This window comes from Wolffia australiana, chromosome 10, assembly GCF_029677425.1.
Source record: "Wolffia australiana isolate 7733 chromosome 10, ASM2967742v1".
Lineage (NCBI taxonomy): Eukaryota > Viridiplantae > Streptophyta > Magnoliopsida > Alismatales > Araceae > Wolffia > Wolffia australiana.
The window spans coordinates 13786778-13810693 of NC_135844.1; the positions used below are offsets into that span (position 1 = coordinate 13786778).

The 23916-nt window shown below is 35.8% G+C and overlaps 1 protein-coding gene across 2 annotated transcripts; it reads right to left on the reverse strand.

Annotated features, from left to right (window-relative positions):
* Nucleotides 1–1007: 1007 nt before the first annotated feature.
* Nucleotides 1008–9096, reverse strand: LOC144708377 (Clathrin adaptor complexes medium subunit family protein). 2 transcript variants are annotated; one of them, XM_078581644.1, is made up of 14 exons: nucleotides 8995–9096; nucleotides 8748–8918; nucleotides 8065–8242; nucleotides 7241–7331; nucleotides 6654–6748; nucleotides 6468–6557; nucleotides 5797–5845; nucleotides 5517–5655; nucleotides 4888–5004; nucleotides 4137–4227; nucleotides 3913–4055; nucleotides 2705–2819; nucleotides 2503–2547; nucleotides 1008–1277 (listed from the first exon to the last, which is right to left on the reverse strand). In XM_078581644.1, the coding sequence occupies exons 2-14, from the start codon at nucleotides 8828–8830 to the stop codon at nucleotides 1197–1199; spliced, it is 1317 nt and encodes a 438-aa protein (XP_078437770.1). In that variant the 5' UTR covers nucleotides 8831–8918; nucleotides 8995–9096; the 3' UTR covers nucleotides 1008–1196. The 2 variants fall into 2 exon arrangements, with proteins under 2 accessions (XP_078437770.1, XP_078437768.1); XM_078581642.1 differs by having other exon boundaries at nucleotides 8748–9083.
* Nucleotides 9097–23916: the final 14820 nt, after the last annotated feature.

Below are 23916 nucleotides of genomic sequence, written 5' to 3' on the forward strand. Positions count from 1 at the left end.
GCTTCTCTGTTTTTGCACTTCTTTCTTGTTTTTCTTATTGTACTGTAGAATTGTTGCTTCTCCTATGGCTATTATGTATAAAATAATATAGGTATTCATGAGAACAACTAAGAGCGAACCAAATTTACAAACCTATTTGGTTTATTTATTATAAAAGATTTCCTTTGGAGAATGTAAGAGCTAATTTTTGAAGATGCACGGGTGATCTGTTTTGGGAATCATGATTGTTTATTATTTAGGTGAATTAACAAGGTTTTGCATTTATTCATAAATAACAAGGTGGTCAGAAGTTGAGAAATGTATCATTTCATAGGACAAGAGGGTATAATTCTGGGGCATCAAGTCAGGTAGCATGTTCTAGAGGTATATAAGCAAAATATCTGGCTAGAACTATCAAGTACAAAGTGAACATGAAGGGTCGTTAGGAGATTCATCTTATACTTTCTATGCTCCTACATTTGAGTGATCTGGTTGCTAAACATGTTGATCTTATTACAAGTTAGAATCTAATAATCCCAAATCCAGCATGTATTTTTTAGACTCTTCGTCTGAAATTATATTTCGAACTTATCTTAGAATCTTTAGATTTTGTACTTGGAGGAAGAATGTAAAATAAGCTAGTGGCCATGTGTGGTGAAACGAAATATGTTGATCAATAGGTAAAGTATTATAATTACCTCTTCTTCCCTATTCCCCTAGATCAGAATAAAATTTAGTGAACTTATTTTGTTAGGAGATGCCCCTATATTAAGGTTCAATTATGTTAAATATTTCGTACAAAATTCACTTGAACTACCAACTTTATAAGCCCCAAAATTGAGCTTCTAAGAATTAGATTCAACCTGTTATATACTGACCAGCTTCATACAGATCTTACAATGTATCAATGACAGATATATGATGATTTAATGAAATCAAGAAGAATGAGTTCAGGACGATGCTATTTCCCTAATAAGAGAGAGAAAGCCAAAGAAAAAAATGTGCCGTTTGAGATCCAAAACCAGGGAGAAAATGAATAATAAGTAAGAATAAATGGGGCAAATTGTTCTCCCACTCTCCCCCAACTCACTAGACGTACTTTACAACAACTGGAAGGTTGGATGAAAGAAATGGTGGGTGGGTGCTGTACAGAGTTGGGGCTCTGCCAGAGAGAGTTTTGTAGGCCGATCCTGACAAAACCCATTCAGGCAACTTCCTTAACACCGAATCTCATAAGACCCAGCCTTGGTGATGTACCGCACCCACTCCACCGTGTTGTACCCACTCTTCTCCCACACCTGCAGAATATTCATGAGATTAGCCAACTTTCTATTTAAACCTCTACCTCCTCATCGCTTTATCTCTCTAAATATACACCTGCCATCCGGTCTCTCTCTCTTCACATGTACCTGTGCATATAGTTCAGGGACTGGGATGGGACGATTTTTAAGTCCCGGGACAAAAAAATCATTCCGTCCGAGGATATGGACGAATTTTGGGATGAAAATTCGTCCCGGGGACCACCAGACGGGAGGGTTTTTGTCCCGTGGGACGAAAAAACCGTCCATCAGGAGGTCTCGGATGATGGACGGACGGAAGTGGACGAAAAACCGCCAGATTCACATCCGACGGTTGAGATCTCACCACGTGGCCTCGCAATTACAATTTGCATCAAGGTCCTTGGGTTTTTTCGAGCATGCAAACTAATTGTATTCTCTCCTCCATATTTCCCTTAAAATACTAAGAAAAATCTAGATTAATATATGAAAAATATAAAATGGGTTTTTTTCGTCCGGGACAAATTTCGGGAGGAAAACTCGTCCCAAGAGGACTGGATGGGACAAAAAATCGTCCCGAGATTATTGAAAGGGGCGGTTTTTTTGTGGGTGGACGAAATTCGTCCTGTCCCGTCCCGTCCTTCGTCCACGTCCGGGACGATCCAGAACTATACCTGTGCATCACTCCTAAACATCAACTATTGCACTGTCTCTCTCTAAATATCTGCATGTCCATCTCTCTCTATCTCTACAAATGTGCTTACCGGTATGTACATGTATGTACATATACTTACATCTGCCCTTCAGTCTCTCTCTACATTTACCTGTCCCGCTCTCTATCTCTGTAAATGTGTGTATATGTATGTACCTGTATATACATATACCTTCTCCCCATCTCTTTCTCTCTCTAAATATACACCTGCCCTTTGGTCTCTCTCTACATTTACCTGTCCACCTCTCCTAAACATCTACAAGTCCATGAGTCTCTAACTTTAAACAAACCTGTCCAACTATCACTATTCCTCGTATATATACATATTTATGTAGTCTTATCTAATTCTTCCCCCTTCCCTCTATTTGCATCTCTCTACCGGTCTGTCTCTTTCTCCATAAACATCTATCTTTCCATCTTCCAGTCTCTTTCTCTTTTTATCTGTTCAGCTCATCTCTCTCTACCTGTCCATCTCTCTCTCTTTTTCTTTCTCTTTCTCTCTCATCTTCCCTGTGAAAAAAAGGATGCGCATACCTTGAGGAATCTGACACGTAGACCAGACGCGGTGAACATGGGTACCTGCCAAACGAGAAAAAACAAAGAGAACAAATTACAGAGAGACAGAGATGAATGCAAATGCCACGGTCCTCCGCCACTTTACTACAGAAATTGAAAATCGTCAATAGAAAATGGAAATCAACCGAACGGCAATTAAATAAACATATTTTTTTGGAACCTGGAATTCCATTTGAATGGGCGGCTTGGTGGAGGCCTTCTTCTCAATCATGGTAGAAATCAGCTCAATCTCTGCACTCATAGTCGACTCTGTTTGACCGGGAAATTTCCTAATCCTGAAATATTTTTAGCATGAAAATTAAAATCCCTAAATAGAAAGCATACTTCTGGGCAAATGATGTTTAATTTTCTTAACGATGATCAATAATGAGAATAGCAAAAAAGGATACTGGAGTAACTTTCTTTCAAATTTTAAAAACCAGGGGAAGGTTTATCACGAAATATTATTAATCCTGAAATAATTCTATATATGAAATTAAGGTTCCAAACTAGAAAGGATCCAAACAGAAATCTACTTTTCAGGACAATCAAAACGGAGAATGGCAAACGGATACTAAGAACAGAACTAAATTTCATTCAAATTTTCACGATATGTTTTTAACGTTGAAATAGTTTTATCTACAAAATAAAAGTTGAATTCAAAGTATCAACTCAGAGATAATACACTTTATATTCCATATTATTAAATTGTCACATGATAACAAACAAATGAGAATAGTAATACGGATGTTAAAGTAAACAAATCAAAACAATTGGACATGGGGTAAAGTTTATCAGGAAATATTTTTCGTGAAGCATTTAATGTCGAAAAAATTAAGAATCCAATTATATGCCAGTCATTTTTCGGATCCACAACATTGTCAAAATTCTCGCTGGATTCTATCTTCTCCAGTAACACCTGATGACTTGGGTTTAGGAGAGAAAGAAAATGAAAACCTCACTCATTTACTCGTGGCCCTGTATTAATACAGGTTACATTGGTAATGGTTCAGGCCCAGAAACAGATTTTAAAAACACAAAAAAGGCAATATGACGAATATAAGGAACGAAACAGATATAGAAATATGGGGCACTGACTAACAGTAATCGACAATGAGAATCACAAAAAAAGATAAATTGAACCAATTTTCGCTCAAAAGTGAAACCGGGAAAAGGGAATTCAGGAAAGATTCATTATCCTGGAGTATATTTGCATAGAAAAAGTAAAATCCAAACCAAAAAGCGTCCATTCGCATCATCTACTTCTAGTTTTCATATCTAGTTTTCATTATGATAAAAAATTTGAAGACGAAGAATAGCAAAAAAGGATGTCTTGGATAAAATCAGGCCCAAAATTGAATGTGAAAAAGGTTTATCACAAAAACTCACTTCCAGATAATGCAGTTAAGAGAGGCATTGTACTTGGCGCGGCCTGAAGTGACTTGGAAACTTGTTTTAGCGGTTTGCTTTGGCACAGGCACTTTAACAACAACCCCAAGAGCAAATGTTTTTGCCACAAACACGCTCTTAACCTGCCACGTGAATGATTATCAAAAGGTGGCAAAACTAAAACTACAAAGATTGTTCCGAATTTTTTTTCTATGATTGAAGACCTTGACGTTAACTTCCATGCGCGTTCGACCCAGCTCCTTGATTGTTGGCAACACTCTAAACGGAAGATTCACGCCCTCAGTAATCCTATACCTGAAAAAGGAGAGATTGCATTGAGAAGAAATAATAAGTCAATTATGCACCGCCTTGAAGGTAGAAATTGGCAGATTCGATTAGATTGATGAGAATGAACGACCAACTTGAGCATCCAAAGATTCGTGCCATTTGGCCCAATTAAGATCTGCACCATGTGATCGATCATATCTTGCAATATCATGATTGGGGCTATCACATCGATCTAATTTTCTGATCAGATTCGATAACATTACATCCAATCTGATTGGGTCTGAAGCTGCTATGTCCAGGGAGTGCTTTGGAGTAGATTTTGATTGGACGGACATACCTATTCAGCGTAATGGGTTATCGGATTGAACTTCCCAAGCAGCTCAATTGAATTGGCGATCCATCATTGGAAGGAACTATCACTTCAAAAAAAAGTTATTGGATGGGCCCACAGATTTGATCAGCCCAATGGGCCCAAGCAAGTTCCGGTGCATCAAAATCATTCAACCGAGGATATTCAATCTTATCCGATCCTATTGAATATCCACGCCCTACTTCCAGGTTTCAAAAAACACATGGACTTCAAAACTTTCATAGAATTAGGACAGATTAAGAGAGAGAAAAAGAGAAACCAAACAGAAATTAGGTGACATAAATGTACGAATATTACAAGATTAAAAGAAATCTTACTTCATCAGCTCGAATTCGCCATCTGGTGGTACAAAACTGACTGTTTTTTCCGAGTTAAACCTCGTGAGGTTGACGCATTGATGAAAGGTGACATCGTCAAGTTCAATAGTCTTTCCACTGAAAATATCATCAGGTGAAATACACAAAAATATGTCATCTTTTTTTAAGAAAAAAAAAATCTAAAAAATTATTAATATCCATCTGAATGCTTATCCTCAACTTCAAGAGATTTCACATGCTCTGCACTATAAAGTGACTGTTAAAAACCTCAATCCACAAGACTAGAGGGAGTGTCCTGAGTTTCTTTTTCTTAGATGTGGAAAATATTAATTTTTTCTTGAAACATATAGTCGATCCAAAAGAATGGTAGTAATCTTCACGTTTTATATAAATTTCTGTCTACAATTAGAAATATCAAGCGATTCATGAAAAACAATCGGTTGCGTGCCCCATTTTGGCAGTTGAACTGGAAAATTCTGCTTTCATGAAACGTTTGGTCGTTTTCAAATTTCCCAAAAGGACCCAACAGATACACCCTAGATATCTACTCTTCAACTGTTAAAAATTTAAATTAACAAGCAACAAAATGAACAATCAAATAAATAATTCAAATGAAATAGAGCAGGCACCTTTTTGTGGGCCTCGATTTTATCTGTGATTCCTTCTCGAGACCAACTTTATCGTTTAATCCTAATTTTAGGTCGGGCATCCCAGAAAGGAAGCATTTCATCAAGATCTTTCCAGTAACATCACAACGTAGAACACTGCCTGCGGCCGCCGAAAGAAGCAGGAAACGCCACAGTAACAAAATAAAAAGATTAAAACAAATAAATAAATTGTTCAAAAAAAAAGTTAGATAATAAAAGCCACGATGATTGTAGAGGTAAAAATATCGGGAACTAATTGTACCTTTAGACGACATGAGAAGGTTGACGCTCTCAACAATGTCCAAGAAAACCTGAGAGAAAAAAAACCAAGTCATTACCATAAACTTATCAAAACAAGGTTTGAAATTATTTCTCCATCAGTATGCAATTTAAAAGACAAAAGTCATCCTTGTATTTCTCTGACAACGGTTTAAATTGAATCGTAGAAGATGGTGGAGGAAGATGAAGTGCCTCGGAAAAAAATGGACAGAGGAAGAGAGTGTGATAAGAAGAAGAAGAAGAAAATGTAACCATAAAATTGATCCGGTCGAAAGATGAACTGCAACAAGAAAGAGAGAGAGAGGGAGAGAGAGAGAGAGAGTGTATGTGTGTGCGTGAGAGTAGAGAAGAGTGTCAATTGATCAAGTATTGCTTTATCTGATGGTCAACTTGGTGAAGACGGCAGAGAAAGATAAAAAGAGACGATAGAGAGAGAACGGACAACGGTCACATTGATTTCTTTCCAAAAAAGGTTACATTGATCGGAATCAAAGGCCTTTTATTAAAACAATGGAGAGTAAGGGTAAAACTGGAAAGAACAGAAATAACATAGAAACAAGAGAGAAATAAGATATAACCAGAGATCTGTTTTGAAGTTTGCTCAAGATAACGCAATGATAAAAGGAATTTGAAACTGTAAAAATATCTGATCACCTCATTTTTCTTGTAAACAAGGCCTTCTCTCCTCCAACCAACTGCTCCTGTTACTTGAAGAGTAGCATTTGGCACCGGCTTCTCCACAGGCTATGCAATCAAAGGCATAATTGAAAGAATGTAAGATATTAATTGAATGAAAATTCAAAAAGTCTACGGTGTAACCATTTTTTACAGAGATCGTACCTTTGAAGAAAACGGAGACCTGATCCCTTCTTGAGTGATGTACAGTTTCAATATTTCTGGTGACAGATTCTGGGGATACCCAAAATCCATAATTTCTATTCAAAGGAAGACCTCAAGGTCAAAAAAAATTGGAACAAAGAATCATAATGTTCGAAAATTTTCTTGATACGATTGACACCAAAACGGTTTTCAATGATGATTTCATACACCTAGATGTTGTACCAATAAACCACCAGGATTTTAAAAAAGGAAGAGAAAATCCATTGGCTCAACATAATTAGAGAACGTATGACTATATAATCAGGGACTTTATTCTTGAGAAAGTACGATTATATAATTATTCTCAATTAACTTCCTGTGCTTAAATTCAAGAGACTTGATTCCAGAAAGGTCTTTCCCCGAATTACGAAATTTTCTTGAGAGAGAGAGAGAGAGACAGAGGGAGAATGGGAGAGGAAGCGCAATGCAAAAAGTAGGCAACAAATATTTGATAGAACTTTGCCTGGGGGAACTTTGAACCAAGATAGAGGTAGGTGAGGCGTAAATCAGACGTAGAGAACGTACATTCTTCCAAAAAAAGAACGTACCGTCTAAAAGTTCATAAATCAAGACAAAATTATTCCTGATTGAATCTTCGTCAAACTGTCCACCAAAGTATGATTTGAAAAGAGTAACAGCCTGAAGAAATATTAAACAGAGATCAGTGAACAAGAAAACAAACTGCTGATAAATTCTGGAAGTAATTAGAGAGGATAAATCCCAGGAAACTACTGAGTTTTAAAAAGAGGCAAGCAGCATAGATTTGATGCAGCACAAGAGGAGAATCATGATACAAATGGAAAAAAATGCCAAGGTGATATCTAAAAAATATTAAAAGAATATATCAAAAGAAGTGAAAAGATAAAAATATGGTGTCAACAAATTGGAAACTAATTTCTAAAGCTAGAATATTTCTTTCAGCGGGTCATATTTCGAAAAAGTAACTAAATGAACGTGGCTCAATACTTTTCACATTAGTTACCCAGTCAGTAAGTACGAAATCTGAGGAATATTTCGGCACTTCAATAAGTGACATAAATTTTCTCCAAGTATAAATGCAGGAGCAATTAAGGTAAGGGCATCGGAGATTAGATGTTGATAGGTACACTAACTAAAAGAGTTAAATAATAAGAAGTCATGACAAAGAAAAGTCAAAAAGAAACGGCAAAAGCTTCTCCCCAAATTATATCAGGGGAAAGGGAAGCCAAATCGCATCAATTCCATATTCCTCAGTGGACAACCTTTTTTTCGGACCTAAAATTCATTCTGTTTTCTCTAGCTTATGTGTTTTTCTTACATAGCCGATAACAAGGAAGGATATCCCCATCAAACGAGTAAACGACACAATAAAAAACTGCAACATAATTCTAACCTCAACAACAAATTTAAAAGCACATGCAACATTTGCATTACTGCTCACGACGATGACGATGTACACATTGCTAATTCTCATATAAACAAAGGAGCATCCCCCAATTTGCCGAACAGGGCACGTGCCAAGTTCTTTTGTCTGCATTATATGCATTCGGAAAGCATCCACCATGTTTCCCCTGCAAGAAACAATAGCGCATCAAACTAAAAATTAACAAAGATGACTAAAGTTTTCATGAACAACAGAAACGATACTTGAGCTACAGCTGTAACATAAATTTTGATAAATTCGATGAGATAAACGTAACATCTCACCAATCCGATACAAGAACCATCAGTATACAAATTTAAGTGGCCTTAAAGTAGCAGATTCATTTAGTTTCGAAATTACCCACTGGGAAGGGATTCGTCAGCTATCGATCTTCAGACGAATGAGTCTAAATTATGGGTGAACACGATGTGATGCTCAAAAGCAACGGAAACGAGCCAAGTTGATTAAATACGATGCGAAATTAGCAATTCCGTCCGCTAGTAGATCAGGGTTTCGCAGAACTATTTCCAACACCAACCAAGAAGCTAAAGCAAAGAAGTAAACACACTTTTTACGAGCTAAAAACTAAGGAACCGAATAGTTCATTCAAAAAAAAGCGTAATCAGAGCGAATGAAAAAGATAGCGAACCCACCCAACATCGTCGCGGTAGAGGCGATTGATGAGCACATCTCCGCGGAGATTGAGAAAGTAAATTGCGGACGCCGCCACAGGCATCTCCGGATCGGGGAATTTCGAGGGTGCCCTTGTCGGGATCCCTCGATTCGCGGTCCCGAAACAAAATTCGACGACGATCAACGCAGCCCTTCAAATCAATTGCACAATCCGGGACATTCTCAGCAATTTAGGGTCGCGGAGATCGCCGGATCTGAAAAGGGTACCTTCCCCAGGAGAGATCCAGGTCGCAGGGAGCTTCTTGCAAGATTCTGACCCCTCTGCTTTGGAGAACTGGACGTACCCGTTAGGTTGAGCAGCCGGATATATCTATTATTATACTTTAAGAAGCCACCTCCAGAAAAGAAATTTCATTGATTATTGGCTAGTGGGCTCAAATACTCTCTTTGGGCTTGTTCTTATTCCAGTCTTTGAGGATGATTTATAGGTGATTTCATTATGACATCTATACCATGTTACAGTTCTAGAAATGGTTTGACCATTGGATAAAAGGCTAGGCAGCTGGATATATTTATTGTTATATTTTGAATAAGTTCCCCAGAAAGAATTTCATTGATTATCGGTTAGTGGGCTCAAAGCCTCCTTTGGGCCTGTTCCTATTCCAGTCTTTATAGGTGATTTCATTATGCCATCTAAACCATGTTAAAGTTCTAGAAATGGTTTGACCATTGGAATATAAGGTTGAGCAGTTGGAAATATTTATTATTATATTTTGAATAAGACCCCAAAAAAGAAATTTCTTTGATTATTGGTGTGTGGGCCTAAATTCTCCTTTGGGCTTGTTCTTATTCTCGTCTTAGAGAGGTGATTTCATTATCCCATATCAGTCATTTTAAATTACTAGAAATTTTAATTTATTCATGGTTTGACAATTATATTTATTAGTATATTTGAATAAGCCCCCCACCCAGAAAATAAATTCCACTGATTTTTGGCAAGGGAGCTCAAAAATCCTACTTTGGCCGTTTTCTTAGTCCAGGTTTACAAGACAGTCTAGAGTAGGGTTTGCCCAACCGATATCCGTTCGTCATCCGGTATCAGACAACCGATATCCGATATCCGGGAAAAAATGAGACGGTGCCGGATATCGGATATCGGATATCGGACGATATCCATCTCTAGGGGTAGACGGATGTCCGTACCGGATACCATAGGTAGAGGGACACGACGGATATCCGCATATCGGAAACGGTATCCGCATAGCGGAACCAGTATTGACAGTAAAAAGTATGATTTTCATATCAATCTATGACTTACATACATTAGCATCGAATGGTTTTAATCTATTTTCAATCTCAGTTAATATATAGAGGCAAAATTTTTATTTTCTTCCATATGGAATAACAGTATTCGAAGTGTAATGTAAACTCAGAATCCCGTTATCCCACATGGAAGAAATTAGAAACCTTTCTCTGTATATATTAAATGAGTCCGACTATGCATTGAATGTTAAAATGCTATTTTAATCTATACTCGCCATACTTAGTGGACCTCATATTTGTTTATTATTTAATATAATAACACATCGTCCAATAAATAGAAGTAAAAGTTCTATTTTCTTCCATATGGGATAAAGGGACTTGAATTTAACACCAAACCCGAATCCTGTTATCCCATATGGAAGAAATTGAAAATAATTGGTTGTATATATTAAACGAGATGTGTAAACAATAAAAAACGTCACTTATTACTCTCTTGCCCACGTTAATCGCTGAACACATAAGTTGATAATATTTTTAAGCATCCTTTTGATGTGGATATCGAAAACCGGTATCCATACCCGATATCCAATGTCGTCATCCTCCCCCTGAGATGGAGACGAAAACCGACATCAAGACAGATATCGGTATCGGATATCGGCACTGCAGCAACCAATATCTGATACCGATATCTGATATCTGGATATCAAAAAGAACCGATACCAGAAATTGCCTTTTCGGTATCCGATACCACATCCGTCCTGATACCGGCATCCGGTACTGGTATCGGGACGGGCGAACACTCGTCTAGAGGTGAGTTCATTATCCAATCTCATTCATTTTGAAGTTCTAGAAATTTTAACTTTTTCAAGGTTTGACCATTGGAATAGGTTGAGCAGCTGGATATATTTATTATTACATTTGAATAAGCCTCCCACCCAGAAAAGAAATTCCACTAATTCTTGGCAACTAAGCTCAAAATCCTACTATGGGTGTGTTCTTATTACAGACTTACAAGACGATCTAGATGTGATTTCATTATCCAATCTCATTCATTTTAAAGTTCTAGAAATTTTAATTTTTTCATGGTTTGACCATTGAAATAAGGTTGAGCAGCTGGATATATTTCTTATTATATTTGAATAAGGCCTCCAAAAAATGAAATTTCATTGATTCCTGGTATGTGGGCTCAAATCCTCCTTAGGGCTTTTTCTTATTCCAGTCTTACAGGATGATCTTGAGATGGTTTCATTATCCCATCGCAGTCATTTTACAGTTCTATAAATTTTAATTTGTTCATGGACAGGGGTTGATTAGAGAATATCGTTCCTATTTGTCTCCCAAAATAGACTTATGTGAAGAACTTAGCACCTTTGTATCAACCCCTAGATCACATTATCTAAGTATATATTGCATGGTCCTGCTTTATAAATTATTCTGCATGAACCTACTGAGGAATTAAATGACACCCTATGAACTAAAAAATTTGTATGAGTAAATAAATTTAAAAACTAATTTTCTAAACTTTATTCTGTATGTTCCTAATACTGGCATTATGTAGGGAAATTTTTTTCCTTCGTGTGAAAAAAGTAGCATTCAAGATTCCAGTCACTAATTACACATTCAGAAATTTTTATCTGTTAAGATATTTGAATTTCTCATCCACCCATTTTTAGAGTAATCTGAATATGAGATGTAAATGGAACAAAAAATTCTACCCCATATGATTTTTCCTGGCAATGCACCTTTACTTTTACCTGGTATTTTCCATGTCACTATTCACATGTTCCAATGCAGCTGAGCATCATCCTCCGTGTGGGTGTTGTCAATCCATTCTCTGTATTCGGTATGGAATTGGTGACTGATATTATCGTTACTTTTTTCGAATATTTGACTTTCATTAGATAGGTAGGATCATTTCAATATTATCTATTTGTAAGCCCAAACATCTCCATAAGTTTCCTGTCTTCTTAGCCCATTTATTTTACTATTCTATAAATAATATTACTATTAAATAATACTTTATTTTATTGTATTTTACCATAAAATAATTTTTTCAACTTGAACCATTGGAATTATGATTTTTTTATGAAACCATAACCTCTGAATATCTGCATACATACTAGTACAAGTCTTGACTCATGTGCAATACTATTCATATATGCATGACATATAGACAAGTACTATTTTTATCTATGAGATGCAATCCTAGAGTAGGAGTTTAAATGATAAATTAATTGTATATCTCAATGTTTCCTTCATTGTAAACCTGGAAAATTACAAGAATGTGAGATCAATTATACAGTTTCTATGGTACTAGCATGCCAAGATAACTAGTTTTCCACTCATAAACACTAAGTATTCATTCTATTAACCTAAAGTTTCCATGTTAACATAAAAATATTCCATTTTTGATATATTAAATTTTATATAATGTGAGCACAAAAAATATTCATAATGGAAGGCAAAATAGTTTCATGCACTTAATCCATTAGAATTGTGAACATAAATAATCTGAAAAATAAGCATAGTTTATCAAATGTGCATTTATCAAAATTTAAATTAAATGACAACCTCTAAAGTAGATATTTAATATCAAATATATTTTGGGATGACTATGTTTATAAATATGCATTTAAATCAACGTTATTAGACATTCAATTACCATTTAATCAAAATTGACTTCATTTTACGGGTGTTTAATTATCGTAGTTGTGAACCGAGTTTCATACAATAAATTTATGTTTACCTCACTTAGTATAGTGATTAAGTAAGGGTCAAACCTCAAGGAGCCTAGATGAGAGATTAGATTACTTCTAAAATATGAGAAAATGAGAGATACTTATAGTATTAAGAAAGTGGTTAGGAAGAACATGGAGAGAAACATGACACATTTTGGTCTATCAGTAACTGATGATGAACAGACCCCTTTGTCTCTTCTAGAGCACGAGGTGTGATGATGTAGTAATTAATTTTGAAGGTCAATCAAGGTTATTGGGCCACTCGAGTCGTTAACTAAACTGATACATGGGCCTAGAGGGTCACACACAAATGGTCCTTTGTATGTCATAAGATATAGTTAAGTTTTGGGGATTTTATGAAAAATACCCACTTAGTGTAAATAGTAGAAGGCCCTGAACAAAATTCACCCAGGCTGGAATTGTTCAGGGACCTTTCCCTTCTTTTCCATCTCTTGTCACACCCCCTCTCCACTCCCGATGCGATCGGGACGATGTAACGACGACAACAGAGATTGAACGGGGCTCGTCAACGAGAAGGAGGAGATTCAATGTGTCGAGGATTGCGTGGATACATCTAGAGGTTGCACACTTGAGCAGATCGACTCATCTCGCTCCGGGATCTAAGAAATTATGGATGTGATCCATGCAAAGGTATGTCGTTTCAATGATTTAATGATGTCGTTTGATTCCATTGTGTGTCTTCTACTACGTGGAATCCTCGTCTTCATCCATATCTAGGCACTAGAACCCAACAGTTCTCACCATTCAAATAACTTAAGACCCACCCTCATTGATCATTTATATACTTAAAAACATAAATAACTCAAATACATAGTGTAATTCATCTTCTCATCCCATAGTTTCTCTCCATCTTCTTCCTAAACCACTTTATTAATACATATTTTAAAGTCTATTTGGGATCATTTCATGTGTTTACTCCAGTTTTATAAGAATTTTACATGTGATGCACTAAATATAGCACGTAATGAAATAATGCATTTTAATGTCATTTTTATGCATGTTCTACAACTTTAAATATTTCTTAGGAAAAATATACTTAAGACATTTTTAATTTTCTAATGCTCTATTTAAGAAAATAAAGTTGGAGAAATATAGAAGAAAGAAATAGAGAAAATTAATGAAATGAAGAAGAAAGAAATATTGTTTATTGGGCCGGCTAAGTAGCCAACCATCCACATAGAGCCCAAGCCAGCCGCAGGCCAGTGAGGACAGGGCTCAAGCAAGCCCACACCCGGCAAGGGGCAGCGCCCGGCAGGCTCGCCCAGCAAGCCACAAGGAGTACATGCCCATACAGGACCACGAGCAAGAGGAGAACACACTCAAGAGGTATTAGATTTGATTCAATAGAGAAGATATTGAGATATTTATATAGCGCTTCATAATTTAAATATTCTTGATATGGGATTTGAATCCCATATCAGTGTAGATCAAAGCGGGCGGGGCCACAAATTGATCAAGTGATTGCGGCCCAATAGGGCGCGATCTAAAGAAAAGAAAAAGAAAATTAAGACCGGGCATCGCGCCAACCGGACCAGAAACCCGTGTCTTTTCAGGCCATTTTTAATAGAAGGGCATAATCTCAGCTGTCTGATCTTCTTAACGAAGATCGGACGGTGAGATCTATTTTTCACATATATTATATTTTCTTTTTATTTTCCAGGGGTGTGATTGGTCCCTGGGAGCTAGTGCGGATCGCGGGACCCTCCAACGGATGAATCAGATGATAGAGCATTGACGAGGTACTAATGAGGCAACTGACGGGTCGTGTTGATGTGGCTGAGGCAGGTACACGGGGTCCATGATTGCAATTTAATCGCAGCCATTGGACCTAGATGGAGACAATCCAACAGCCAAGGGCAATTACACCCAACCTCACCCCTGGCCGTCAATACCATTGTCGAAAGCTACTTTTGGCTTGCGAGAGGGGATCGTTGGGCGATCCAATGGCCCGGGAGGATCCCCAGGGCCGTCTCCCTCCATTGGACAGCATGGGAGGTCCCTCCCAAGCCATTAAAAGGGGCCAGAAGGTCCCAATTTTAATATCTTTCCACCATAAGTCTAGAGGATGGTGGGGATCCCATCTGGCAGTGGCGAGAGCGAGAGGAAGGGCGTGACAACCTCTTGACTGCTCTAGAAGCTCTGGGCAACATCGAAGAAGAGTCTAAGCAGCTTGGATGCGCACCCAGACAGAGGAGAAGACAAGGGATCTCCTAAATCGAATCTCGGCAGTGGCAATTGGCATCACCACTCTCGTCTTCAAATCAAGGCAATTAAGGCGATCTTACGACTCCCTTCTGTTGAGTTTTATGTTCTTGTACACTCTGAATGCATGATTTTGTGCACAAACTAAGACTGATCGAGTTTTCTTAGAGTTTTATCATCGCAGTCTCTATGAGGCATTTTATCAAACACCCTCCTATTTCTACTTAAATCCAATGTGCATCACGTTATTTTTTTGATTTACGTAAGTTCCTATTTCTTAAATTATAAAATATAAATATATATTCATTCATCTTACTCCGATTTCTCTCAGGCTTTTTGTCGAACACCTCACGGGCGTTTGAAAGAAACACCCTTTTTATCTTAGTTTTCTACTTTCAAAAAAATCTAAAAAATACACTATCAAATTTGATCAGGCATTCTGCCGAACACCCGAGGGGTATTCAACAGAAAACCCTTGTTATCTTCATTTTCTACTCAGAAAAATCTATCTAAAGTATATAAAAATAATACAAAATATAAATAACTCATATAGCCTTCAGATATCTATCCCCTCTTTGGCATTTGGTTGAACACCCAAGGGGTGTTCGACCAAATCACCCTTTATTTCTTGAAATCAATTATTAAAATACATATAAACAAATAAATATGTTAAATATGAAAAGTAACTATATAATAATTAATGGAACATCTATAAAAATATATTTTTAATATATCCCCATAATCAAACAATTACCTAGTATATCATATTTAGATAATTACTTGATTCATTCCATTTATCTTCTTAACGTATATAAATACTTCTCTAGCTTACCTATCTAAAAAGTCTTTCCCTACCTATTTAACTTCTTCTACTTCTTATTCTTTACTCTTATCAAACTACTTAGTTTTATTAAATTATTATCTATCTTTTCACTAAGTATATTACTTTCATATTAAATATATTATCTAATCTCTTCATTCTTTATTATTTTTAGTACCTATAAAATATATAAACATATGATATCTGATATTCTCTCTTCTCTAGTTATCTTATTAAACTGATATTCCCAATACTTACATATTACTTATCTCTTCTTATCCTTATTATCTTTAGTATTATTGCTATATCTTAATAAATAACAACTCGATCATTGAATACATCCCTAAAGGCCAGTCCTTGTGGAGACGACCTTACTCACTATATACATTTGAGTAAGGTTCTATATTTTATCAAATTTATTTTATTGTAGGAAAATTAATTTACAACAACATTTAAAATTAACTTCGCAATTTGCCTCCCTTAGTTATCGTGTATGTATAGTCCTTCATCCACTTTACGCTCCTAGGATGATTTTGGGTATGGTCAAATTTCAAACCCTAATTGTTCATCCGAGTTAGTACTGATGCGGCCGTAAATCATCGGAGAACTCTTCTCTCGATATTTCACTGCCTTGGCCAAGGACTTCATCGCATTGTCTTCCTTGATCCGAGAACTCTTCTCTCGATATTTCAAGGATTCGTACAAATCAATTTAGTGAACTATTTCCACTAAAGAGCACCCACTATCTATCCTTAGTGTCTCCACACTAATGGTTATGAGACCGGCCATACTCATCATATGAGCGAGGCTAGATAGTGATATTCTATCCGGAGAATTCGATGTCCTTCTCCAGTGTCCTTCGAATAAGAATATTTAGAACACATGCTTAATGACTAGTGATCTTCGTATTATGATCTCATCATAATTCACTAAGTTCAATCATGTATTCATGGACTTCATTGTAAGCATCACATGTGCACTATAATGAATATATTCTATTAATGAACATGGAATGAGATGTGGAATGTGTGATTGGCTTGCTGGCCACATATATTTCCATCACATCACACATGAACTATGACGAATATGTTTTATTTATGAATATGGAACGAGATGTGGAATGTGTGATTGGCTTATCGGCCACATATAATTCCATCAATCTCCCACTTGGACAAAAGGCAGTCACTCTTATAGAACAAACCCTTTGTTTTTTAGTGATGCTCAATATACATTGAGCTAATGGCTATGTTTATGGATCTTCCATTATGTCTACTTTTCAAGATGATCTTCCTAATCAAGTGAAGTATCTTAATAAGTTCTCTAACGCCTAATGAGACCTAGACTCTCTCACTTGTGCATAGCACCATTGGTGTCACACAACAATGGAATGGGGTTTATGATCAAATATAAATACAAAGTTAGTGATGAACATTTCAATCACTCTTTCTCCTTAAGAAACATCAACTATAATGATGTACTCCACACTCAAAGTCAAGTTTTAATTTGACCTACTTCGAAACTTTACAATGGACTATACTTCCACACAGTATAAGTATAACTTCAAATGTTGCCTTTCTATCACTTGAATATCATTGAAAACTCAATCTGATGTAGCCCTTGGGTTTCAATCCATCTTATCCATGCACTAAAGTATTTCCTTTTGTTTTCTCAAGACATCAAGAACATATCTCATATTGTTTTCGTACTCATAACAGTTAGAGCTTAGGCCTCACACATAGAATGATGTGCATGGTTAATCTTGTTATCATGGCACAATGAACCTCTCTCAGAGTTCTCCATCCCAAAACTCCTTTTGGTGATGATATCTATGTTTATGGACTTTGAGAATAGTGATCACCTTCTTGACCTATTCTCAATACGTAGGTTACTTCTCAAATATCCATTCATGGAGAAGATATTTGATAGTCATTCTTTTATCGAGTATAACATTTCTACATCATTCTCAATGAGTAGGATGTATTCAACATAAAGAATATGATAATTATGATTGTACTAATGCTCCCACTTGTCGTCATGTATACTAGCATGGCTCATTCTTCATTCTCAATGAAGACATGAGATTTGATTGCTCTATCAAAACTCATATTCTAACTTCAATCCATAATTAGATTCTGGCAGCTTGCACACTTGGATGTAAAATTCTAGGTTGTATCGTATACACCGTCATCCATTTCTAGATCCCAAAATCATAGTGTGCTTTTTTGACGAGGACAATTCTGGTGGACTTTATCATGGCAGCTAGTGTAAACCTTTCCACCATGAACTTTTCCTTTGAACAATTTCAATTTTTCCATCAACACCTAATATTTATCAAAAGATTCACTTAATCATAATGGGCACCATACCCTTTAGAGTGTTGACCAAGTTACAAAACTTGGTTGAGGTATGTGGGCCAAATTTCAGAATCCATATGCTCTCGCTCATTCCAAAAGTTAGAATAGCCTCTTCATATGCTAGAGATCTCCATCTCTTAGATAGAGTATTTTGACATAACTCAATATCATGATGTCCAACATTAAGATCGAGTTATCTAGTCCTTTCTACCAAACATATGAACTTCTGCGGTATACTTATCAACAAGTTTAAGACCAAGTCATCATCAAATGAGGTTATGATACTTTTGGATCTGGAATTCCTATCAAGACTACTTCAGCTCCCACTATCTTCTCATAGAAGATATGTGTCTATTAACAAGACAATCCTTATCCAACAAAACACTTTTGTTTCTTATGATGGTAAAAGTAGTATGCAACATTTTTAATTTGGATGTCTTGTGACCCCTATGTCTTAAGATTAAGAACTGGGATGTAAAATTACTTCAAAATGTGCCTATTTGCTTGAAATCCATGTCTGCAATACACCAGTCTTCCCAAATATTACTTGAAGATTCCTTTGGCCCATCATACATATCCATTGACCCATTTCAGTTATATTCTATCCGAAATATTCTGCGAAGAATCTCAAAAAATGCATATGAAATATACTTATGACTTAATTACCATATTTCAAAATTCAAATGCATTAAAAATCTAAATAATTATGATAATCAAATAAAATCACGATGTATCATGTACAATTCCAAATATTATTTTAATATATTTCTATGAAATTACATGTCATCCATGATCGTGGTACATTTCGCATATTTTCAAATTCACCAGTAACAGTGCATACTCATTAGTATTCAGGTGTGGTGTTAATAAGGAAGCTAAAGGATTTACTTAATAAAAATTACATCATAATGAGATTATAGTTCTATGACTGCTCATAATTTTTTTTGGTTATTTGAAATAAATATATCACTAAAAATATGATGGGAATGTTTGATACCATTAAAGTTTTTGGTGAGACACTGAGCTATTATGAGTGTTCTTCATGGCAGTATTTTACTGTTTGATTTGTATGAATATTTGAAGACTATAATTCTTATTTTCAACTAGGTTGATTCATGTCACAGTTGTCTAAGTATTCCTTAAACTTGAGACACCAAGGACATATTGTCAATTAAAGATTGTGTTTTGACTATAGCACAAACATAGAAATAAGTTCATAAAGGTTGTAATGCTTTTAGTGTGTGATTCATGTCTTCAAGATGGGAAGAGATAGAATATAGGAGTATGGTAAGGTGGAATTGATGATCTATGGTCCACATTTATTCAGCAGTAAATTTTATTCTTTATAAATTCCTTGTTTTTGGCTGAATGATTTATTAGTTCTGATAGTTGATCATGACATGGTATTGTTGTAATATCATGGGACATATTATAATATAGGTATGAAAGCTTACATACACATGATAAATATTGATGACTATGCTCCATGAAGTTGTTGCCTAAACTCCTTGTACATTCAAACACACACAATATAGCTTGACTACTCATGTATTGGTGACTTAAGATTTTTATTGGATTAACTCAATCAAAAACTAATTAATTGGTCCAGCCAATAAATATTGATCCATCTCTATCTCTATATCTAGATATATGTCATTGGTGTAAAAGATATTTTAAACTCTATATTACTAATTAAAATTCATGTAAAATCAAGTGGAATTTTACTATTTAGGATGAAATAAAATTTAAAATCACCCAGAAATCTCAATTAAATAATCCTTGTGTAGAACTGATAAACCCTAAATAAGGCATAAAATTATATATATGTATATATATTAACTTCATTTTTATTTGGATTCTCAATTCATCCATTAAATCAAAAATCTGATGTTAATGTAATTTTTAAATACTCTACTAGTCCAATTATTTATTTGTAAAAAAATTATGACATTATTAAATATAATTAGTTTAATGCTCCCTCTAGTAAGTCAGTTTATGTTTTTGCAGGGAGGAATTCAAAGTTCAAGAAAGAAATAAAAAGGGAGAGACATAATATATAAAGCAAAATTTTGGGCTCTAAGTGGGCAGAGAGAGATGAGCTAGGGCTCAGCAATGCCCAAGCCAGCCACAAGCGGGCGAGTGCAGGGCACTCAAGCCTACCCATTGCCCAGAAGCAATGGCACCCGGTGAAAGCGCCAACAATATGACAAGGAGCCCACCAAGGACCCCACAAAGTCCCATGACAGTCAAACCTGTGCACGCGCGCGAAAGAGGAAAGTAGTTATTTATTCAATATAAAGGCTCACTTAGCATTGATATAGCAGCCACACGTTTAAAGCTTCCGATATGGGGTAAACACTCACCAATTCTTCTCAGCTATGTGTCATGCCAAGCCAAAAAGCAACAAAATCAATTCTGACCCAATGTGACACAATGTTAAGAGAAATAGAAAGACATTATGACTAGGCTTCGAGCCAACCCAGTCTGAACCCCACATCATAATGGGCTTCTTGATGGAACAAGCAGTCCCACTCTATCAAAGACGTTGTCATAGCCCACACCGTCATCATCGACAGCTGCCGGTTTGAGCCCATCCTGACCGGCACACCAAGGTGAAGACGTAGACCCCCCATGCTTGTAAGTTTCAACGTGTTTCGGGCCATATCCACCCGCAAGGCCCTTCCTTTCGATCCGCCTATTTCTATTTTTGTTTGTTTTTTTCCTGTGTTTTTGGTATTTACGGGGGGCCCCTATGTCTAATGGGTCCCCTCTTGTAAACCTCTATTAAGTGGCCCATCACGATCCCTATATAAGGGATGGAGTGGGCGCCCTAGTCTCCTTGGTCAAGGTCAAAGTTATTTTTTTGAAAAAGGACCCACCATCCCACGATCGAGTGAGAGGAAGAAGAAGAGGAAAAAGGAGAAGAAGGAAGAGAGAGAGAGAGGAGGGGAAGTGCTGATCGCAGCCACAGGTCTGCCGCCGGTCCATCGCCGGTCCATCACCTATGCTAACTCAAGCGTGGCACTACACCACGCTTAGGTTATATAATCACTCAAATAGTATACAAGGCCTAATTTCATGTATTTCAACAGGAATTTTTTAGACCAAAATTTTATTATTTCAGATATAAACAATAAAAATTTAAATATGACTTTCTTATAGGAATACCTCCCTGTTTGTTGTTGTTATTTCCTCAAGTCATCTTCTCCTCTACGTTTCTCTTTGGATGAAATTCATTAATTCATGTTTGACCTTTGGTGCTCTAAACTAAAATATCTTATTCATCACTTCACTAAATGAAATTATCCCAGCTTGTATGGTTTGTAATACAATTACAAACAACTCATTATCTCAGAAAAAATATTCAAAATCAAATCCGATAAATTTCCTACGTTCAACCTTTCCACATTCTTTGTCAACAATCCGGTTCTTGCGCATCCTAATTCAAAAACCTGTAACTATTTTAAATATCAACCAAAATATGTGATTCTAAGTTCTAGGTATTTGTATAAATTTTAGAAAAAATTTATAGGTTGAACAAAATCTCAAAGTCAAACTAAAACTTATGCTATAAATGTTGAAATTATAACTTATGCTAAAACTTATGCTATAAACTTATGCTATGCTATAAATGCTATAAACTTATGCTATAAACGTGTAAAATCCAGAGGCCAACCTTTTTCCCTTTGAAGTTTCAAACACCCTGCACTAAACTTCAATAACTAATCTAAGTCCAAGTTTCATGGACTTAGATTGATGTTAATAACAAATATACTCTTTAATAAATGCTGAAAAATTACTTGAAAATTGCTTCAGGGAGTGAAGGATATCTTTCTCTTTTGGACTGAAATTTTCAAAGTCAAGGGGAGTTTGAAGTTATGGCTCAAAACTGTATGTATGGACCTAGAAATCTAATAGGGCATAATAGTAATTTATCAACAGTCATATGTATTGATATGATTAGACATTATGAAACAATGATCCTTCTAATTATTTTGCCATAAGTCCAAAATATATCTTAAGTGGTACGAGTAAAAACGAACCTTTATGCCAATGTTTTCAGCTTTAAAATAATTTGAAAACTTTTGGGGTTGTTTACTACATTATTCTACTCAAGATATCATCATTGGAGATTAATATCTTCATGTAATTAATGTTCATTAAATCATCAATAAATTCAGCCTTAAATATCATAAGGTAGTACTTAGGAATTAGATGAAATTATTAAACTGGCCAAATGAGGTCAAATTCAGCAAAATATTTGAAAATTTTTAGAGAATATGTTTATCTTTATGTCATATAAAATAAAAGTCCTAAATCCATGGTTTGACTTGTTCACCATATGGTTAAACTAAGTAGCATGTTAATATATCAAAGAGCGCTATTTGGTCTTCACTTACAAGCAATTAACTAGTTGATTGAGCTCCTATTGTGCTTGATCACAACCCTGATTAAGGCATAAAACACATATTAAAGTATTTTAGTAAAACTTCATTTAAGCTTAATATTTAGTATAAATATTCTCTTCCTCACTCTCTTTACTCACTCTGGACTTGCTCAACTAGTAACTAACCATCAAGACAACGCTCTCCATGATCCTAGTTATTCAACCTGGTTGATGCAAATGTTTTGATGTGTTCATCTCCTGCTCATCCTTTTATTGAATTCAAAAATGTCAAATATTTTCAAATATGAGGATAAAAATTTAGGAAGAGGCATTGGGTGCTCGAGACACAAGCATTAGAACTCTGAAAACCCAGATATTTATTTTCTCCGCCATCCCCATCCATTTCCTCTATATTTACTTGAATTCCATATATCTCTCTCCAGAAATTTTATTTTGTTTACCTTAAAATTTTTACTCTACATCTATTTACCCTCCCTAAAATTTGATTTAAGTAATTTGGTCATTTTCCCCTTGAAAATTCATTTATTCTACTTGCAGCCACTCTATCAGCAATATAGGAGAAAGGAAGAGTAAAATAAGAAGAAAGGAAACAAAAACGGAGGATCAGATGAAGAAAATAGGGAGAAAGGAAGAGTAAAATAAGAGGAAGAAAAGAAGAACATAAAATGAAAAGAAAACCATAAGGATAAATGAATAGTAAAATAAGAAGAAGAAAATAAGAATGGCAGATGAAAAGAAGAAGAAAAGGAAAAGAGAAGAAGAACGGAAGATGAAAAGAAGAACAAAAGGAAAAGAGAAAAAGAACGGAAGATGAAAAAAAGAAGAAAAGGAAAAGATAAGAAGAACGGCAGATGAAAAGAAGAAGAAAAGGAAAACTGAAGAGTAAAAGAAGAAGAAGAAAAGAAGAATGGAAGATGAAAATAAGAAGAATGGAAGATGAAAAGAAGAGGAAAAGGAGAAGAGAAAAGTAAAAGAAGAAGAAGAAAAGAAGAACGGAAGATGAAAGAAGAATGAAAGATGAAAAGAAGAATGCAAGATGAAAAGAAGAGTGAAAGATGAAAAGAAGAGTGGAATAAAAAGAGGAAGAAGAAGAAGAAAAGAAGAAAAAAAGGAAGACAGAAGAAGAACAGAAGATGAAAACAGGAAAAAAATAAAGAGAACCAGAAGAAGAAAAGTTTAGGAAAAATAAAAAGAGAAGAATAAAAGAAGAAGACAAAGAGGGAAAAGAAGAAGAGAAGATAAATAAGAAGAGAAGAAGAGGAGGAATGGGAGGGGGGAAGCACAGGGGTAACCCACTCTACCCCTTCTCACCAGGTCGTTTGCACGCTTCTCCACTCCCAGTAGCATGCCTTGCGCCCCCGGAGGGCATGATAATTGGGCGGA